The 13,994-nt window shown below is 44.1% G+C and overlaps 1 protein-coding gene across 3 annotated transcripts in view; it reads right to left on the reverse strand.

Annotated features, from left to right (window-relative positions):
- The window catches only part of CHD7 (chromodomain helicase DNA binding protein 7), a 197,678-nt gene that overhangs the window by 13,700 nt on the left and 169,984 nt on the right, over positions 1-13,994 (reverse strand). For all 3 annotated transcript variants that reach the window (XM_012738651.3, XM_012738650.3, XM_076005290.1), the window contains exons 20-31: positions 13,556-13,666; positions 13,261-13,466; positions 10,189-10,388; positions 9,895-10,054; positions 5,347-5,436; positions 4,795-4,898; positions 3,346-3,475; positions 2,899-2,971; positions 2,684-2,741; positions 1,747-1,975; positions 1,289-1,497; positions 497-1,168 (exon numbers count right to left, since the gene is read on the reverse strand). In XM_012738651.3, coding sequence (XP_012594105.2) covers positions 497-1,168; positions 1,289-1,497; positions 1,747-1,975; positions 2,684-2,741; positions 2,899-2,971; positions 3,346-3,475; positions 4,795-4,898; positions 5,347-5,436; positions 9,895-10,054; positions 10,189-10,388; positions 13,261-13,466; positions 13,556-13,666 — 2,242 coding nt within the window. The remainder of the gene's footprint in view (positions 1-496; positions 1,169-1,288; positions 1,498-1,746; positions 1,976-2,683; positions 2,742-2,898; positions 2,972-3,345; positions 3,476-4,794; positions 4,899-5,346; positions 5,437-9,894; positions 10,055-10,188; positions 10,389-13,260; positions 13,467-13,555; positions 13,667-13,994) is intronic.

Below are 13,994 nucleotides of genomic sequence, written 5' to 3' on the forward strand. Positions count from 1 at the left end.
GACAGTACAATGTGACGCTTTATTTTTACTTTGTGCCAGCGACAGCAGCCTGTGACTTAGAAAGAAAACTGGTTATTTTCAGATTCTATTCCTCCTTTTAGTTATAAATTAAAACAAAATAAAGCACCATTTGTTTTAAATAATTAATAACATTTACTCAATGAATCACCCTCTTTCTTCACATCTATTCGTCCCAAATTAAAATCACATGGAATTCTTATTGCACCGCAACTATAAAAGCTAACCTCCATGCTTAAACCAGAAGTTGTTAATGTGCGTGTACAACTCTTCTTAGAGTTTACACTGTTTGATATAGCGTGTTTGCATGCTGTAAGGTGCCAGGGCAAAACGCACACCTAAGTATAACCTGAAACCATCCCTGCACAGAAGGAAATGTACGCCAATTACTCTTAAGAAAGAGAAAAGCACTTGAAAACAATGCATCTCACAGTAAGCAGCTGTGAATCAGGGTAGAGGCCCAACGGCTAGGCCTTACCTTCGGGCTGGGAAGACTCTTCAGACTTATCATCATCCTCCAGCTTTTCTTCCTCATCCTCTTCGGAACCTTTCTCCGAGATAGACTTGGACCCAGGGTCTGCGCTGACCTCCACACCTTTCAGTTCGTTTTTTACGGAGCTGGCCTCGGCCTCACCCTCCTGCTTGCTCTCCGGCCCCCCACGGTCTAGCTCCTCTTCCTCTTCCTTGACCTCAGATTTCTCCTTGGCAGCCGAGTTTTCAGACTCCTCTGCTTTGCCTTCGGCTTGTTCCACTGCCTTTTCATCTGGCACGTGAGTGGATGGGAGGATGGGAGGAGCCTGGCCAAACCCGACTGCCAGTGGGTTCAAGGAAGACATACTGCCTGCTCCTCTATTCTGAGCAAAGTTCTTATGTGCATCCAGGAAGGACAACTCGGGGTCGTTGAGGATGTGGTAGTCCGTCCGGCTGACCCCATGTTTAGCAGCACCAACCAGCAAGTCTCGGTCATGCCTCCCGCACTCCCACCACTCCGGCAGGTCCAAGCTCGGCTGGCAGAGCTTCAGCCTCTCCCCCAGCTGCGGGTGATGAAGCACCTGCTCGCGGATCTTCCGCAGCAGCTCTATGCGGTACAGGGTCCTGGACGCGCGCTCCTCGGTGATCGGCTCGATCATGGAGGACAGGTCGGGCGGTTCTGCAGCACAAAAGCACTTGTGTTTGTTTGGGAAAAACTCATACACTTTAAAATGTGCACTTTCTTATTTTTCACCGTATTGTCCTTTTGGTAGAGAACTTTGTCACTAAATGTACCTACCGTCATCTGGCTTGGTGGGCATTCGACACACTCGTCTACACATGGCCACAAAACAACTGAAGTATTTCTCCAAACTCTCGTCGGACTTTTTATCGAGTCTGGCAAAAGCTCGAAATTGGTTCCAGTCAAACTGCTGTTTCATGGGGTCAAAAATAACCCCAAAAGTGGATACCACGCGGTAGAAATCAGCCTCTTCTCTTCTCGTCCACCTGTTAGAAAGATGATAATAGCTTGCATCATACTCGAGGAAAAGGCCGCAAGTTTATGGGGTTTTTCCTCTTCCCTCTAGACCATTGCCCATGGTACTTATTTTGGGGTTGGGGAGACAGAGTGCTCTGATGTAGTGAGGCTGTCTTTGGTGGTCACTATTTGTGATGTGATTCCAGTCTCTCCGGGCCTAGAAGGGCAGAGAAGAGGGGAATGCACCGGGAGTTGAGTGAAACCCTCAAGAAACTCACTTTTGCCGTTTCTCAGATATAATAGCTTCCCTTTCTGCTTCTAGTGCTCTCACTTCCTCCCGAGGCCGCCGTCTGCGCCGGTCAGTCTTCATTAGGGCCTCTTGCCTCATCTGTTGCCTTTTATAGCTGCGCTGATAGGCAGTAATGAGCCGGCGCAGACGTGTAGTCAGGGCTGAAGTGTTAGGCCAGTAAAGTTGGCCTAACTCAGCATTACTCTCACTGTGCTTGCCTGGGGAAGTGGAAAGACATTTTTGAAATGTGTAGCTGCAATCTTGCGATACACAGGATTTTCCAACAAAACAGGATGACTCATTAACATTCAAATGACAGTGTGGGAAAGGGCAGCTCAGTGCCCTCATTTTAAAAATATAAATAAAGGAATAATATTAGTTTGGAACTTAAAAACTATTCCTTTCTGACTCCTTAGAGGGGGGAGAAACAGGTTTATTTATCGGTCCTACATAAAGAAACATACTTTATATAGCATGAACTACATTATAATGCTCTCCTGTAATGTATGTAAAATAATCATCTTGAACATAAAAAAATTGCATAATTGCTGCCTAATGATTTTACCTTAGGCAAAAGGTCAATATCCTAAATAAGCTGGCAACATTTCAGATATATACTTAGCAAAAGCCCCACTCCTAAGAGCTGTGTTTTAAAGAAGATTGAATTTTTTTTTTTACTAATTAGTGTAAAATATAAATAGATCAATTAACTCAGTCTAAAAAATAGTTCTTCTATCAAAGAAATTCAATGTAATGAAAACACAACCATAAACAAGAATCACAATTATTCACAACAGAGCCAGGTCAGTGTAGAAGAATTAACGTTTTAAGACACCACAGTGGCGGAGTGGCGGACGTCCCCACCACGTGACCGACGACTGCCCAGCACACGTCTGCTCTGCTCCACGGCCTTCCCGGGGCCTCACCTGTGGTATGCATTTCCATGGATTCTTCCTTATCCTCTGGAGGAGAATTTGCAAATTCCTTGAAAGCAAAGCAAGAAACAGAATTATTTTAATTTGGGGTTTCATTTTGCTTTATCTTTTAGAGAAAAGGCCATTATCTATAAAGTTTAACAAGTCTTATATGGGCATGTAATATTTTAATGACACTATAAAAGCCAATATACTCAAGTTCTTACATCTATTTCATCTTTGAACGGCGTTCTGGTTGGTTTATATTCTGGGTCTTCATCTTCTCTATCAAACTCTCCCCTGTGTAAAACAACAACAACGTTTATTTAAATCAAGGGGGGGGGGCGGTGGGGAAGAGTAGTGATTGGCCCAATGCTTCTTTTAATTCTGGGCTTGGTATTAAAAGCGGCTCTATCAGTATTTAAAACTTGTAGCCACACAGGGGTGGTGGAGGGGGTCAGGGGCAACGACATTTGAAACGAGAAATTTCAGATTATCTAGATAACATATCTTGTTTAAACAGTTGTTATGACATACAAATAAAATATATTAGTAAACATCAACTAAGTTCAAACCAGATGTGATACCGTGTGTAGTGCAGGGTAAGAACTGAATCTACCAGTAGATGTGATAGTGACATAAAGTTTATTCAAATTTTAAAATGTCCTTCTTACCCGTCTCCACCATCTGCTAGCATGTCTGTTCCTCTTTGCTCGGCAGCGATGGCCTTGGCATCGGGCATACCAACTCGTTCCAGGAAGCACAGTGCCGGGTCAGCTCGCATAGAATTGTACTTCTCGTAGCCTGGACAGAAGACACACGGAGAAACAAAGAAAGGCCCCGTCACTATCAAAAATCACAGCACCACCACAACACAACAAGTCTGTTTCTCAGTCAAGATGATCATCTATGCTGAGTTTAAATGGATCTTGTTTTAGTGGAGCATTCTATCCTTCTAGGGTGAGTATTAGGGACCGAGTTATACGACAGGGATAGTATCAGAATTACCATAAATGCTAACAGAAAAACAGGTTCAGAGTAACTGCAAGATGCCTGGGAGGATTTCTGACCCTATTTTCCCCAAGATCTAATTTTGCTTAACATTTAAAAGGCTCCGTAATGTTCCTTTATGTCCTCTGCAGGGGGATTTTGGGTCCACCCCCACCCTCCTTGTGAATAGCTTCAGTCCTGCAGGAACTCGCAAGGCTGGCTGAAAAAACCCCATATAAGTAAGGCCAGCGAACCTGTCTTATTAGGTTTAGGATGATGCATGTCAGTAAAATGACACTGTTCCCTCTATGGTTTTCAAACTGCAATTTGCTTTTTGACTGCCCAAGTTGACTAGATGGAAAATGGCAGATCCCAACAGTGCACTGCGGGAAAATGATTTTGAGGCTGAGCTCACAAAACGTGGCTGCAGTACACAGGCAGAACAGCACAATTCAATTAGGATGTGTACTACAACACACCGCTCCTAACTGCTGTAGAGCCGCAAGCCAAACTGTAATCATGAAAGGTTTTATAAGCCATCATTCTCCCCTTTAGTCAGGCTGGGCTGCTGAGAATACCTCTGCGACCTCCAGAGAATTGGGATTATAATCAGGAATCGCTCACTGTATATATCATGCCAGTTCTGCATCCCCAGCCTTTCAAAGTTAACAAGGCTGCATCCCACTCAGGGGAGCCGCAAGTTCTCAGCACTGACATTTGTGAAATATTGCTTGGAACAAAGCCCAGGAGGCACTTGCACAGATTAATAGCAGAGGTTAAGCCCACCGTCCACTATGACACTGGTTGGCAGAGTTAGCAAGGGAAACCGTGCTGGAAGCAAAGTTTAGGGAGAGCTATAGTAAAACTTGGCTATTATTAAAACAAATATGGTTTGGGTTTTATTTACAGCCAAGAAAGAAATGTTTTCTTCTCAAATACTCAACAAACATTCAAAAACAGCATCTGATATTTACAGTTCATATTAGATTTTTAGTACAGAAAAATGGTACACGCCAAGAGTCCTTTGGAACTGTCCTCATTAATATTATGACTTTGGAAAAGAGTATGCAAAGAGTTCTAAATAAAGACCAAGCCATACAGTCAAGATGTATTCAAACAGAAATGTCACTTACCATGTTTGAACACTCCAATTAAGAGGGATTTATCTGCTTCCTTATCCCACCAATCTGTAGGAACTTCCGCATGGAAGGGTTCAGGGATCCACACATCAGCTTCACTAGAAAGACAATATTTACAAGAAATACTAGCATTGAAAAATAATTCCAAGTAAGGAATACAATACACACGCTCGCATGCCCTCTCTTCCACAGTGAACACCTGGGTGTGGTGGGGGGCACCAACAAAGGTTAAAAGAAAGGGCGTAAGTCAGTCGCCCTCTGCCATGGCCAGAAATGAACTTTATCACATGGGATCCCGTTTTAAAGGGCATCTCAGAACACCAGTAATTTAGTTCACATCTTTTTATAGTACAAACATAAATACAAACAGCCTTTTCCTGATTCTCATTACATCCCCAAGCTCAAAGGACAAACACTGCATTCAAGATACGAAAAAGGAGATGAGCTACTAATGGTTTATGAGGGTTTTGAAACACAATCCATGATGTTTTCCGACTCCTCAGATTATCTCACCAAGGTAAAGAACAAATGTGCGCTCACACTAACCTTGAGTCAGCACCCTCTAAGATCTTATCTGCCTGGTCTCCTATCACTTCTTGTCTCAGGTAGTACAGCATGCGGACACGCAGCAGGACCCTGGAGAGGAAGACAGAGGGGGGAAAAAGTTCTTAACTTCAAGACTGTTTGCCAACAGTGGCTTTTGGCAGCTGCTGCTGTTCATCCATCATCCTGCCAAGGCTGATTAGCCATGCTGTATGGTAGGCTTGAAGCGTGACAGATGGTGGCACATAATCACCTCTGTGTGGTGCTTTCTGCTGGCTTCCAACAGGCCTGCCTGGCAACCGCTCACACTGCACAGAGAGGGCCCAAGCTCAGCCCAGCCCAGGCGCACTTCATTTAGTTCTACCTAGTGCAGCTTGTGAAGTTTAGACACGTACCCTACCATTGCCTCTGAAGTATTGGAGCAAGTTTGTAAACAACTGAGCAGATGGCTTTCAGTAACTGTTCTGCTTCATTATCTCATAAAATTTCCTCAGCTGCTGCCTTAATACCATTTTTGGAAACACATCAGAAGTTGTAGGAATAAACGAGATATAAAATCTGGTTTTACTACCTTACAATAAACCCTCAATATGGAATGTCAGGTTTTTCAGATTATACAACTTTGCTTCCGAGAAAGGAAGATGGCGACGGCGTGGGGTGGAGGTGGGTCCCTGCTCTTCTCCCTTAAGAGATACTATATATTTTATTCCTTGTAGTTTATATTACTTAGGAACCTAAGTTGTAGCTTAAAAAAATAATAATAAAACGTCAAGAAATTAAAATGTGTCCAATTCATTGACGTTCTTGTCATTTTTAAGAAATCCATTTTTAAAAACCCTTGGAATTCTAGGAACCAGATTTTTCACCCTGCTTGGATTTCCTCAATGGCTAAAACACAATTCTCTCAGGAAAGTCCACCTGGTAAGGCCTATGTCTACTCTGAATGTAGCAGCCCCTGCTGGACGGCTCTGGTGTGCATTCGGGACTGACACCTCGTGAGGACTTCCTTCTTGGCCATGAGCATTCAACTCAGTAATAATCCCATCATGCACTTGCATAACACCTCACAGCCAGCGAATTACATTTACTGATACTAGCCCGTCTGATCCTCACAATAAGCCTGTGATGAAGGGGGCAAGTTAAATCTTCCATTTTACAAGAGTGAATGCTGATGGTAACAGAAGATAAGTGCCTCATCCAAGGCCACAAAGTTACCCTGCACAGGGACAATCAGGACTAGGTCTTTGACCCCATATCACACTGTCTCTCAGGGCATGGCAACTTGTCTTCTAAAACTTTAAAATGACACCTAGGGGCAGCTTCACCAAAACAGACTACTTTCAATCACACATCAATGGACGCTCCCTGACAGGCCTTCCTCCTCACTGCACGTCTACTCATGGCCACCATGGGCTCTGCATGGGCTAAGTGTGAGGTTGTAAAGATCTGAAGAGACTCCAAGGTAGGCAACTATTTTGGATAATTCATTTCTATTTTTTTTTTTTTAAAGATTTTTTTCTCATGTTAACTCATGAGAAACTCTGTGCCATGCTGAAATGCAAAGAGGAAGAGACAGTCTGGGTCTCCATGGCAAGCACAAGAATCTGAAGGCCACCACCTACTTACAGAGGCTGCTTGGAAAGGGTAGGTCCAAAGAAAACATCCTCTGCCTTTGGCTGGATTCTTTATTATTCACAGCAAAATTTGATAGAGTGGCAGGAAGCCTAATGGTTTCTCTCCTTTTTGGTAAAAGTCAAAGATTTCTGCTTCAGGAGGAACTTCATTATGTGGAGCTTTATGAACTATCTGTGAATGTCACCTTTCTTCTAGAGGGAAAAATTCAAGCCAATGCAACTGACAAGCCAAGTGCCCGTGTGGAATACACAATGCTGGCTAAAGGATAAAGGATAAAGAGTTGAGCAGGACATGGCCTCTGATGCCAAAGAGTTCACACTCTGTAAGTTAGACAGACACAACTGCTGGCCACACATGGCATTAGACTGTCCTGTCTCCTTTGTCTCCTTTAACCTGAGAGAGTCTCTGTCTTTGTCCCTCATGACCTTGAAACTTGTGGTAGAAGGGGCCAGTTACTTTCTAGGACGTCCTTCAATGTGGGTCTCATTTTGCATCTTTTTTTTTTTGAGACAGACTCTCACTTTGTTGCCCAGACTAGAGTGAGTGCCATGGCATCAGCCTAGCTCACAGCAACCTCAAACTCCTGGGCTCAAGCAATCCTTCTGCCTCTGCCTCCCGAGTAGCTGGGACTACAGGCATGCGCCACCATGCCCGGCTAAATTTTTCTATATATATTAGTTGGCCAACTAATTTCTTTCTATTTATAATAGAGACGGGGTCTCGCTCTTGCTCAGGCTGGTTTCCAACTCCTGACCTCGAGCAATCCGCCCGCCTCGGCCTCCCAGAGTGCTAGGATTACAGGCATGAGCCACCGCACCCGGCCTCATTTTGCATCTTAACAGGCATCAACACTTCCTCACTTTAGATCCCGGTGAGTCTCAGGACGTGATCTACTAGGAAAGGACAATTGGAGCACTTATTTGTCTTAGGGATGAGCTGTAAGGCACAAAGAGTCTTCTTCTGAGACGGGGTGGAAGGATACGAAGAATACCAGTTACTTCTCACATCCTAATAGAGAAGGGTACCCTGTGGAAAGCCTGTTACTGACAGTAGAGTAGTCAATTAAAACCAACCACCATATCTCATCAGCATCCAGGACAGAGCCATTCCTCTCCCGCTAACCCGCTTCACTTTGTTTGAATCCAGAACCCACAAGGCTATTGACCCAAAGTTGCCATAAACCACAGGGACACAGGAGTTTTCTAACAGCTGTAAGTGGGGTAGGATTTTAGGGAGAACAATTATGCCACAGCAGTAACAGCCAGTTTCTGAGGCATGAAAATGGCTTGAGGTAATAGATTTGAAGACTCCCTGGAGCCTCTCAGCAACCCTGAGGAAGAGGTAGACTTTCAAGGTGAGGTGGGCAGGGGAACATGATGGTTGAGGGTTCAAACCTGGCTCTGCCCCTAAACTGGCTGAGGGACCTGAAGTAAGTTACTCAACTTGAGTCTCAGTTTCCTTGTCACTGAAATGGGGCTAAAACAGTCCTACTCATCGTAGCCAACTCAGACTACATGGATACAGATAGTCCATACAAAGCGTCTGGCATGCTGCCAGCATTATATGCTCAGACTTCTGTTGCACCTGCTTTTAAAAAGAGAAATACATATTTACTCATATCCTGCTTCATCCAATTGAGATCTTGCTGCTGAGCTCTGACTCACAAGAAAAGTGAGTCCTAAAGAGGTTGAGTAACTTGCCCTAGGTCACACAAAGCTAGGAAGTGGTAGAGCTATTCAGTAGCATTGTTGTTTACACCACTGACACTCAAAAATGCATACTGAGAATAAGGAAACAATCAACATATGCAGAAGCTACCTCGCTATGTAGACAGCTAACAGAGCTCTAAGCAATGAAATAAATTTAGACTCAACATTCTTCAATGATCTATAATCAGTTACTAGAAATAAAAGTAAGGAATATGATTCTAAGCTCATAAGTAGGAAAAATGGACTCATCAACCGAAATATTATTAGGCAAAAAAATAATACATAAATTCTACAGTTCTTCCAACTGAAAGCAGTCAGCTGAAGTCGGGATCATATAAAGCCAACCATATTCTCAAACACATATTAGTTAAAAATTGGTCATCTACAACGCTCACAGCAGTATCATACACAATGGCCAAAGGTGGAAATAACCTAAGTGTCCATCAACAGATGAATGGACAAACAAAATATGACATATACACATAATATAATACTATTCCAGCCATTAAAAGGAACAGAACCCTGATACATGCTACACCACAAATGAACCCTGAAAACATTATGCTATGTGAAATGAGCCAGATACAGAGGGATGAATAATGTATGATTCTACTTATGAGATACCTTGGATAGACAAACTTATAGAAAGTAGAATGGTGTTACCAGGGGCCAGGTGGGCAGGGGTAGAACTGGCAAATTACTGTTTAATGGGTACAGAGTTTGCACTGGGGATATGGAAAAGTTTTGGGTTCAGATAGTAATGAGACAACAGCATTATGAGTCTAATTAATGCCAATAAATTAATTGTTCACTCACAAATGGTTAAAATGATAAATATCAAGCATATCAATATACTATCTTTTACCACATTAAAAAATAATCAGTCACCTAAAGGTATGCTCTCCCGTGACTGGGCATAATTTCTCAAGAAAAATGGGAAGGCTGTACAAAGACAGTAACTACACAGTTTAACAGTCTTAATAATACAACTGTCTTTCTCTATCTGCAGGAAACTGGTTCCAAGACCCCCACCCTCTTGGACACCAAAATTTGCAGATGCTCAAATTCCTTAGTTGGCCTCCTGTACCAGAGGTTCTGCATCTACAGATATAGAGAGCGGACTGTACATTTTTTTTTAAGGAACAAAAAGGCAATCAATTCATCCCCTAATCCATCCCATCTCCACATCCATCCCCTAAAAACGTACTTGTTACAGTGATGCTTCAGGTGCTTCTTGTAGCTGTCCTCCTGGAACAGCGTGTCTGGGTTGCAGCTGGCCAGCCAGTCGGCATCCTGCACCACCGGCTGTGTGCTCTGGGCTTTCACCTTCTTTCCCTTCCTTCCCCTCGGCACTGGGGCTGACAAACCTAGAATCACCATCATCATCATAACAGAAGCCTTTTATACTCCAAATTATAAATGTAGACATCAGCAGTGTGTCACAAAGGTTTCTGGTGGCTCTCTGTGGCCCCACAGTGCAAAGAGCATGAAGCACACCTACCGGAATGATTGACCAAGGCTCGGGTCTGGCCATCCGCTGTGGGAGTGATCAGATCCCAGATGAAGCTTTTGATATTCTCATCCCCTTTGTAATGATTAAGACAGTAGACTAGGATGGCTCTGCAGATGGTTTCTACATCTTGCTCGGTGAGCTGGCGTTTGTAGCGTCCATGGGAAAGAATGTCTGTCCACCGCCCCCAACTACAAAAGACAAATATTCAGCCTGCAGATGGTGCCTCTGAATTTAGATTTGGGGCTCTACTTTAATAGTCAGTTGACTATTAAAGTACCAGTGTTGGGAAATCCTGGGTCAAAACTTGCAATATTTTACATCAGGTGATACGAAAGCAATCCAGGGTGCAAGAGTTAAAGACAGTCACTTATAGAGTGGGCTGTAAGTTCACTGCTCCTAAGTGCAACAGGTGAACCGACACTGAAATAACACCCACATGGTGGACACTGGCTTTCCCAGGCAGATGCAGGCTGTGGCAGCAGTTCTCAGGACAGGAGGGCCCAGAAACTGTGTACTTTCTTTCACTCTGTCATGGCTAGTATGTTCCGATGAAACATACCAACCATCTGAGATGAAAGGTGACTCAAGGTAGGTATGACTATCCTAAAATCAAAGACATAATGCTGAGGAGTATGGTTGCATCAGACCACCTGTAAGGCATGCCACGATAGCTGGTAAAAGACTCTGAAGAGCTTTGAGGCTTCTTTTGAAATAGGAAGTGATAACCCCAAGTACAAAAACACTCAGAGGAAAGATATTCAGCCAACTCTCAGGTCCTCATGTGAAATGGGTGGGAGAGAAGACTATGGACAGAACTAAACAGGCAACACGCCGTTGAACCTGACTGCCTGTTTCATGTTATAATCTGAAGGTAAACAGTGTCGCACTGTTTCATCTGGGAGCTGCAGGGTGAGACCGTACCACAAAGAGGCATGGGAGCAGGAGGCAGCAGATATGCTGTCTGAGCCATATCTTCTCCCAGGTGACAGCAGACTGAGCCACCAGGGCAGTGCTCATGATACCGACGGCCTCTCCACTGATGACCGAGAGCTGTGCCATGAGGAGGATGAGCCTTGGCTGCACAGAACAGCACATGTCCTCTCTCAGGCCCTGCCTCTCACCCCGGCCTGGTCTCTTGCCATTCCCTGGTCCTCTCTGGCTCCTATGAACTCCCTTCAGTTCCTCCAAGCGCAAGGCTGGCTCTCACCTCTAGGCCTCTGGACACACTGCTCTCTCTGCAGGGAACTCTCTTCTCCTCCCTACCTACCCCCAACACTCGCTCTTACCCTGGCCGATTCCCAACATCCATCAAGTCACAGGCTGACGTATCACCTTCTGTGGAATTCCCTCTTATACTTCCCAGCCCCAGAAGTAGGGAGGTAACACCTGAGCTCTGTCTTAAAGGTGAGGCGACTTCCTTCTATGCTCTACAGCAGAGTTCCTCCCTGACACAGCACCATCACACTTCACACCATCTCTGCTTGTTCACATGCCTACCTTAAGCTACGCCTGTCTTGCTCACAGCCGTACCCCTAATGTCTGAGAGCTTCCTAGCACAGTGCCCAGCACGAAGAAGGTGTTCAATACATAGTGAGCACTTGTGGGAGGAGGGAAGGGCTTGACTGAAATACAAAATGCCCTAAGCATACTGCTTAGCTTCAGGGGTTATATGTTCCATTCCTAAAGCTACCAAGAAAACTCTCAACTCTAATGCATTAGGTTGAAACATGGTAGCAGGTACCAGTAGCAAAGGACTTAGGTGGGGAGAATCTCTGCCCCACGTATGAACAGACAGGAGAGGATGTTGAGCTTTCACAGATAATTAAAAGCACTAACAGAGCTGCTGAGATATAGTATGGGTTTCTGTTGAAGTTACTTATTCCACAAACAAGCATTTATTCAGTGCTCACTATGGGTCTGCTCGCACCGCACTATGCACTAAGGATACAAAGAAAGAGCCCTGTCCTCCAGGAACTGCTAACTGGGAAACTAGCAGGCAACTCAAAAACCATACACAACGTGCTGAGTGTGGTGAGAAATGCGAGCCAGGCTCAGGTACAGAGTGCAAGCTGATGCCTGCATCGGACGCCCACAGAAAGCAGAAGGGAGGCAGGCAAAGTTTGTGTGCTGGGACCTGCGTGGGGGGAGGGGGGTCACTCTAGGTAGTAGGAAGAGCTTGTGCAAAGACAGAGATGAGACGGAGCATGGCACACTGAAGGAGGTGAGGCTGTCTGTCCTAACAGACGCTTGGACTGCCCATGGGAAAGAACCAAGAAGACAACAGGGCCTAAAAGAGCTCTGGATGCTACATCAACATATGCTTGTGTCTACTCTGAAACTAATGGCAATCCATTGGAAAAAATCATCAGACACCATCAGATCTATAGAAAGATTGCTTTGGTGGCAGTTTTTTTTTGTTGTTGTTTAATTTAATGAGAGTTGCCTGTCTCCCATTAAATCTGCTACAGAAGTCTTACTTACTGATTCAGGCATTTACTGAGCACTCTGCTATTCGAAGTACTGGGTGGGGTGCCACAGTTACTCAGAGATGAATTAGACATGGACCCTGGCTTTCAGAAACCTGTGGTCCAGCAGGAGGAACACAACACATTCACAAAGTTACAATGACCATTCATGTTTCAGGTGAGTTGGAAGGAAGTTTAACAAGTGAGATTATTGCCTTTGACCATTTTTTTAACAGAAAATTATTAAGAGATTACTATAGTCAAAAATTTTATGCAAAAGGTAAAGTGGGAAAAAATTTTGTAATTTTGAGACTTTCTTCTGAGTTATTAATAATCAACATGTAAATCTGTATCTGGCATAATTCCTTAAGGTACAAACAAGCACCTTAACTTTAGGTGATTTCTCCAAATTTAGAAGAATCTGACTAACTGGGAACACCGTAACCAAATGACTCCAATGCCCATAGAATTACTGCCAAGGCATTCATCTGACTGTGCAAAGGGAAATCACAGATATAATTTTTCTATACCAGCTAGGAATTCTACCTACTGTTAAAATTTTAAAATTCCATTTTTCATAGTGAGTCTGACTTACCCATAGACGAGCAGATTCTTCTCAACCCTGAAACACTCGCTCCTTGCATAGCCCTGTGACTTATCCTGGAGGCGCCGGGGCTTTGCACAAGGCTTTTCTTCAGAATCGCTTTCCAAGTCTGAGAACTCCATCAGCTCATCTTCCTTCACTGCGCTATAGAGCCTGGTCTGCTTTCTCACTCTTGGAGTGTCAATAACCAGGTTGTTCTAACAAAAGAGGAGATACAGTCAAAACTTCTGGAAAAGGGACCCTTGGGTTAGACCAGAAAGGTGTCTGAATGGGATGTCTCACTTACCCTCCCATTTAAGGCATCAATATCCAATTCAGCCTTTTTAGCCCACTTTTGCCAGAAATTTGGATCATCCAAGGAAATATCTGTCCTATTTCCAGATGCAACAAAACTGGCCTAAAAGGAGAAAAAAATATGCATTACTTTGAGATGCTTTCCTCAGAGGCGGTATACAAACCCATTTTTTTGTTTTATTCATTCATTCAAATATGTTTGTGTTCCTCCACTTGTGCCATATGGTAGCTGAGACCAGAATGAAAGGCTGTCCCTCAGGAAGCTCACTGTCCGGGGTGGAGACAGACCAGAAAACAAAGGATTACACTGCAGCATGATAAATGACAGGTGACAAAGGTACGTAGTACAGGTGTCAGCGATACATGGAGGAGGGGCCCCTAGCCCACTCCAGGCAGGGAACTGAGAAGAAAGGCTCTTCCAGAAGATAATG

The sequence above is a fragment of the Microcebus murinus genome, chromosome 7, assembly GCF_040939455.1.
Source record: "Microcebus murinus isolate Inina chromosome 7, M.murinus_Inina_mat1.0, whole genome shotgun sequence".
Taxonomy (NCBI): domain Eukaryota; kingdom Metazoa; phylum Chordata; class Mammalia; order Primates; family Cheirogaleidae; genus Microcebus; species Microcebus murinus.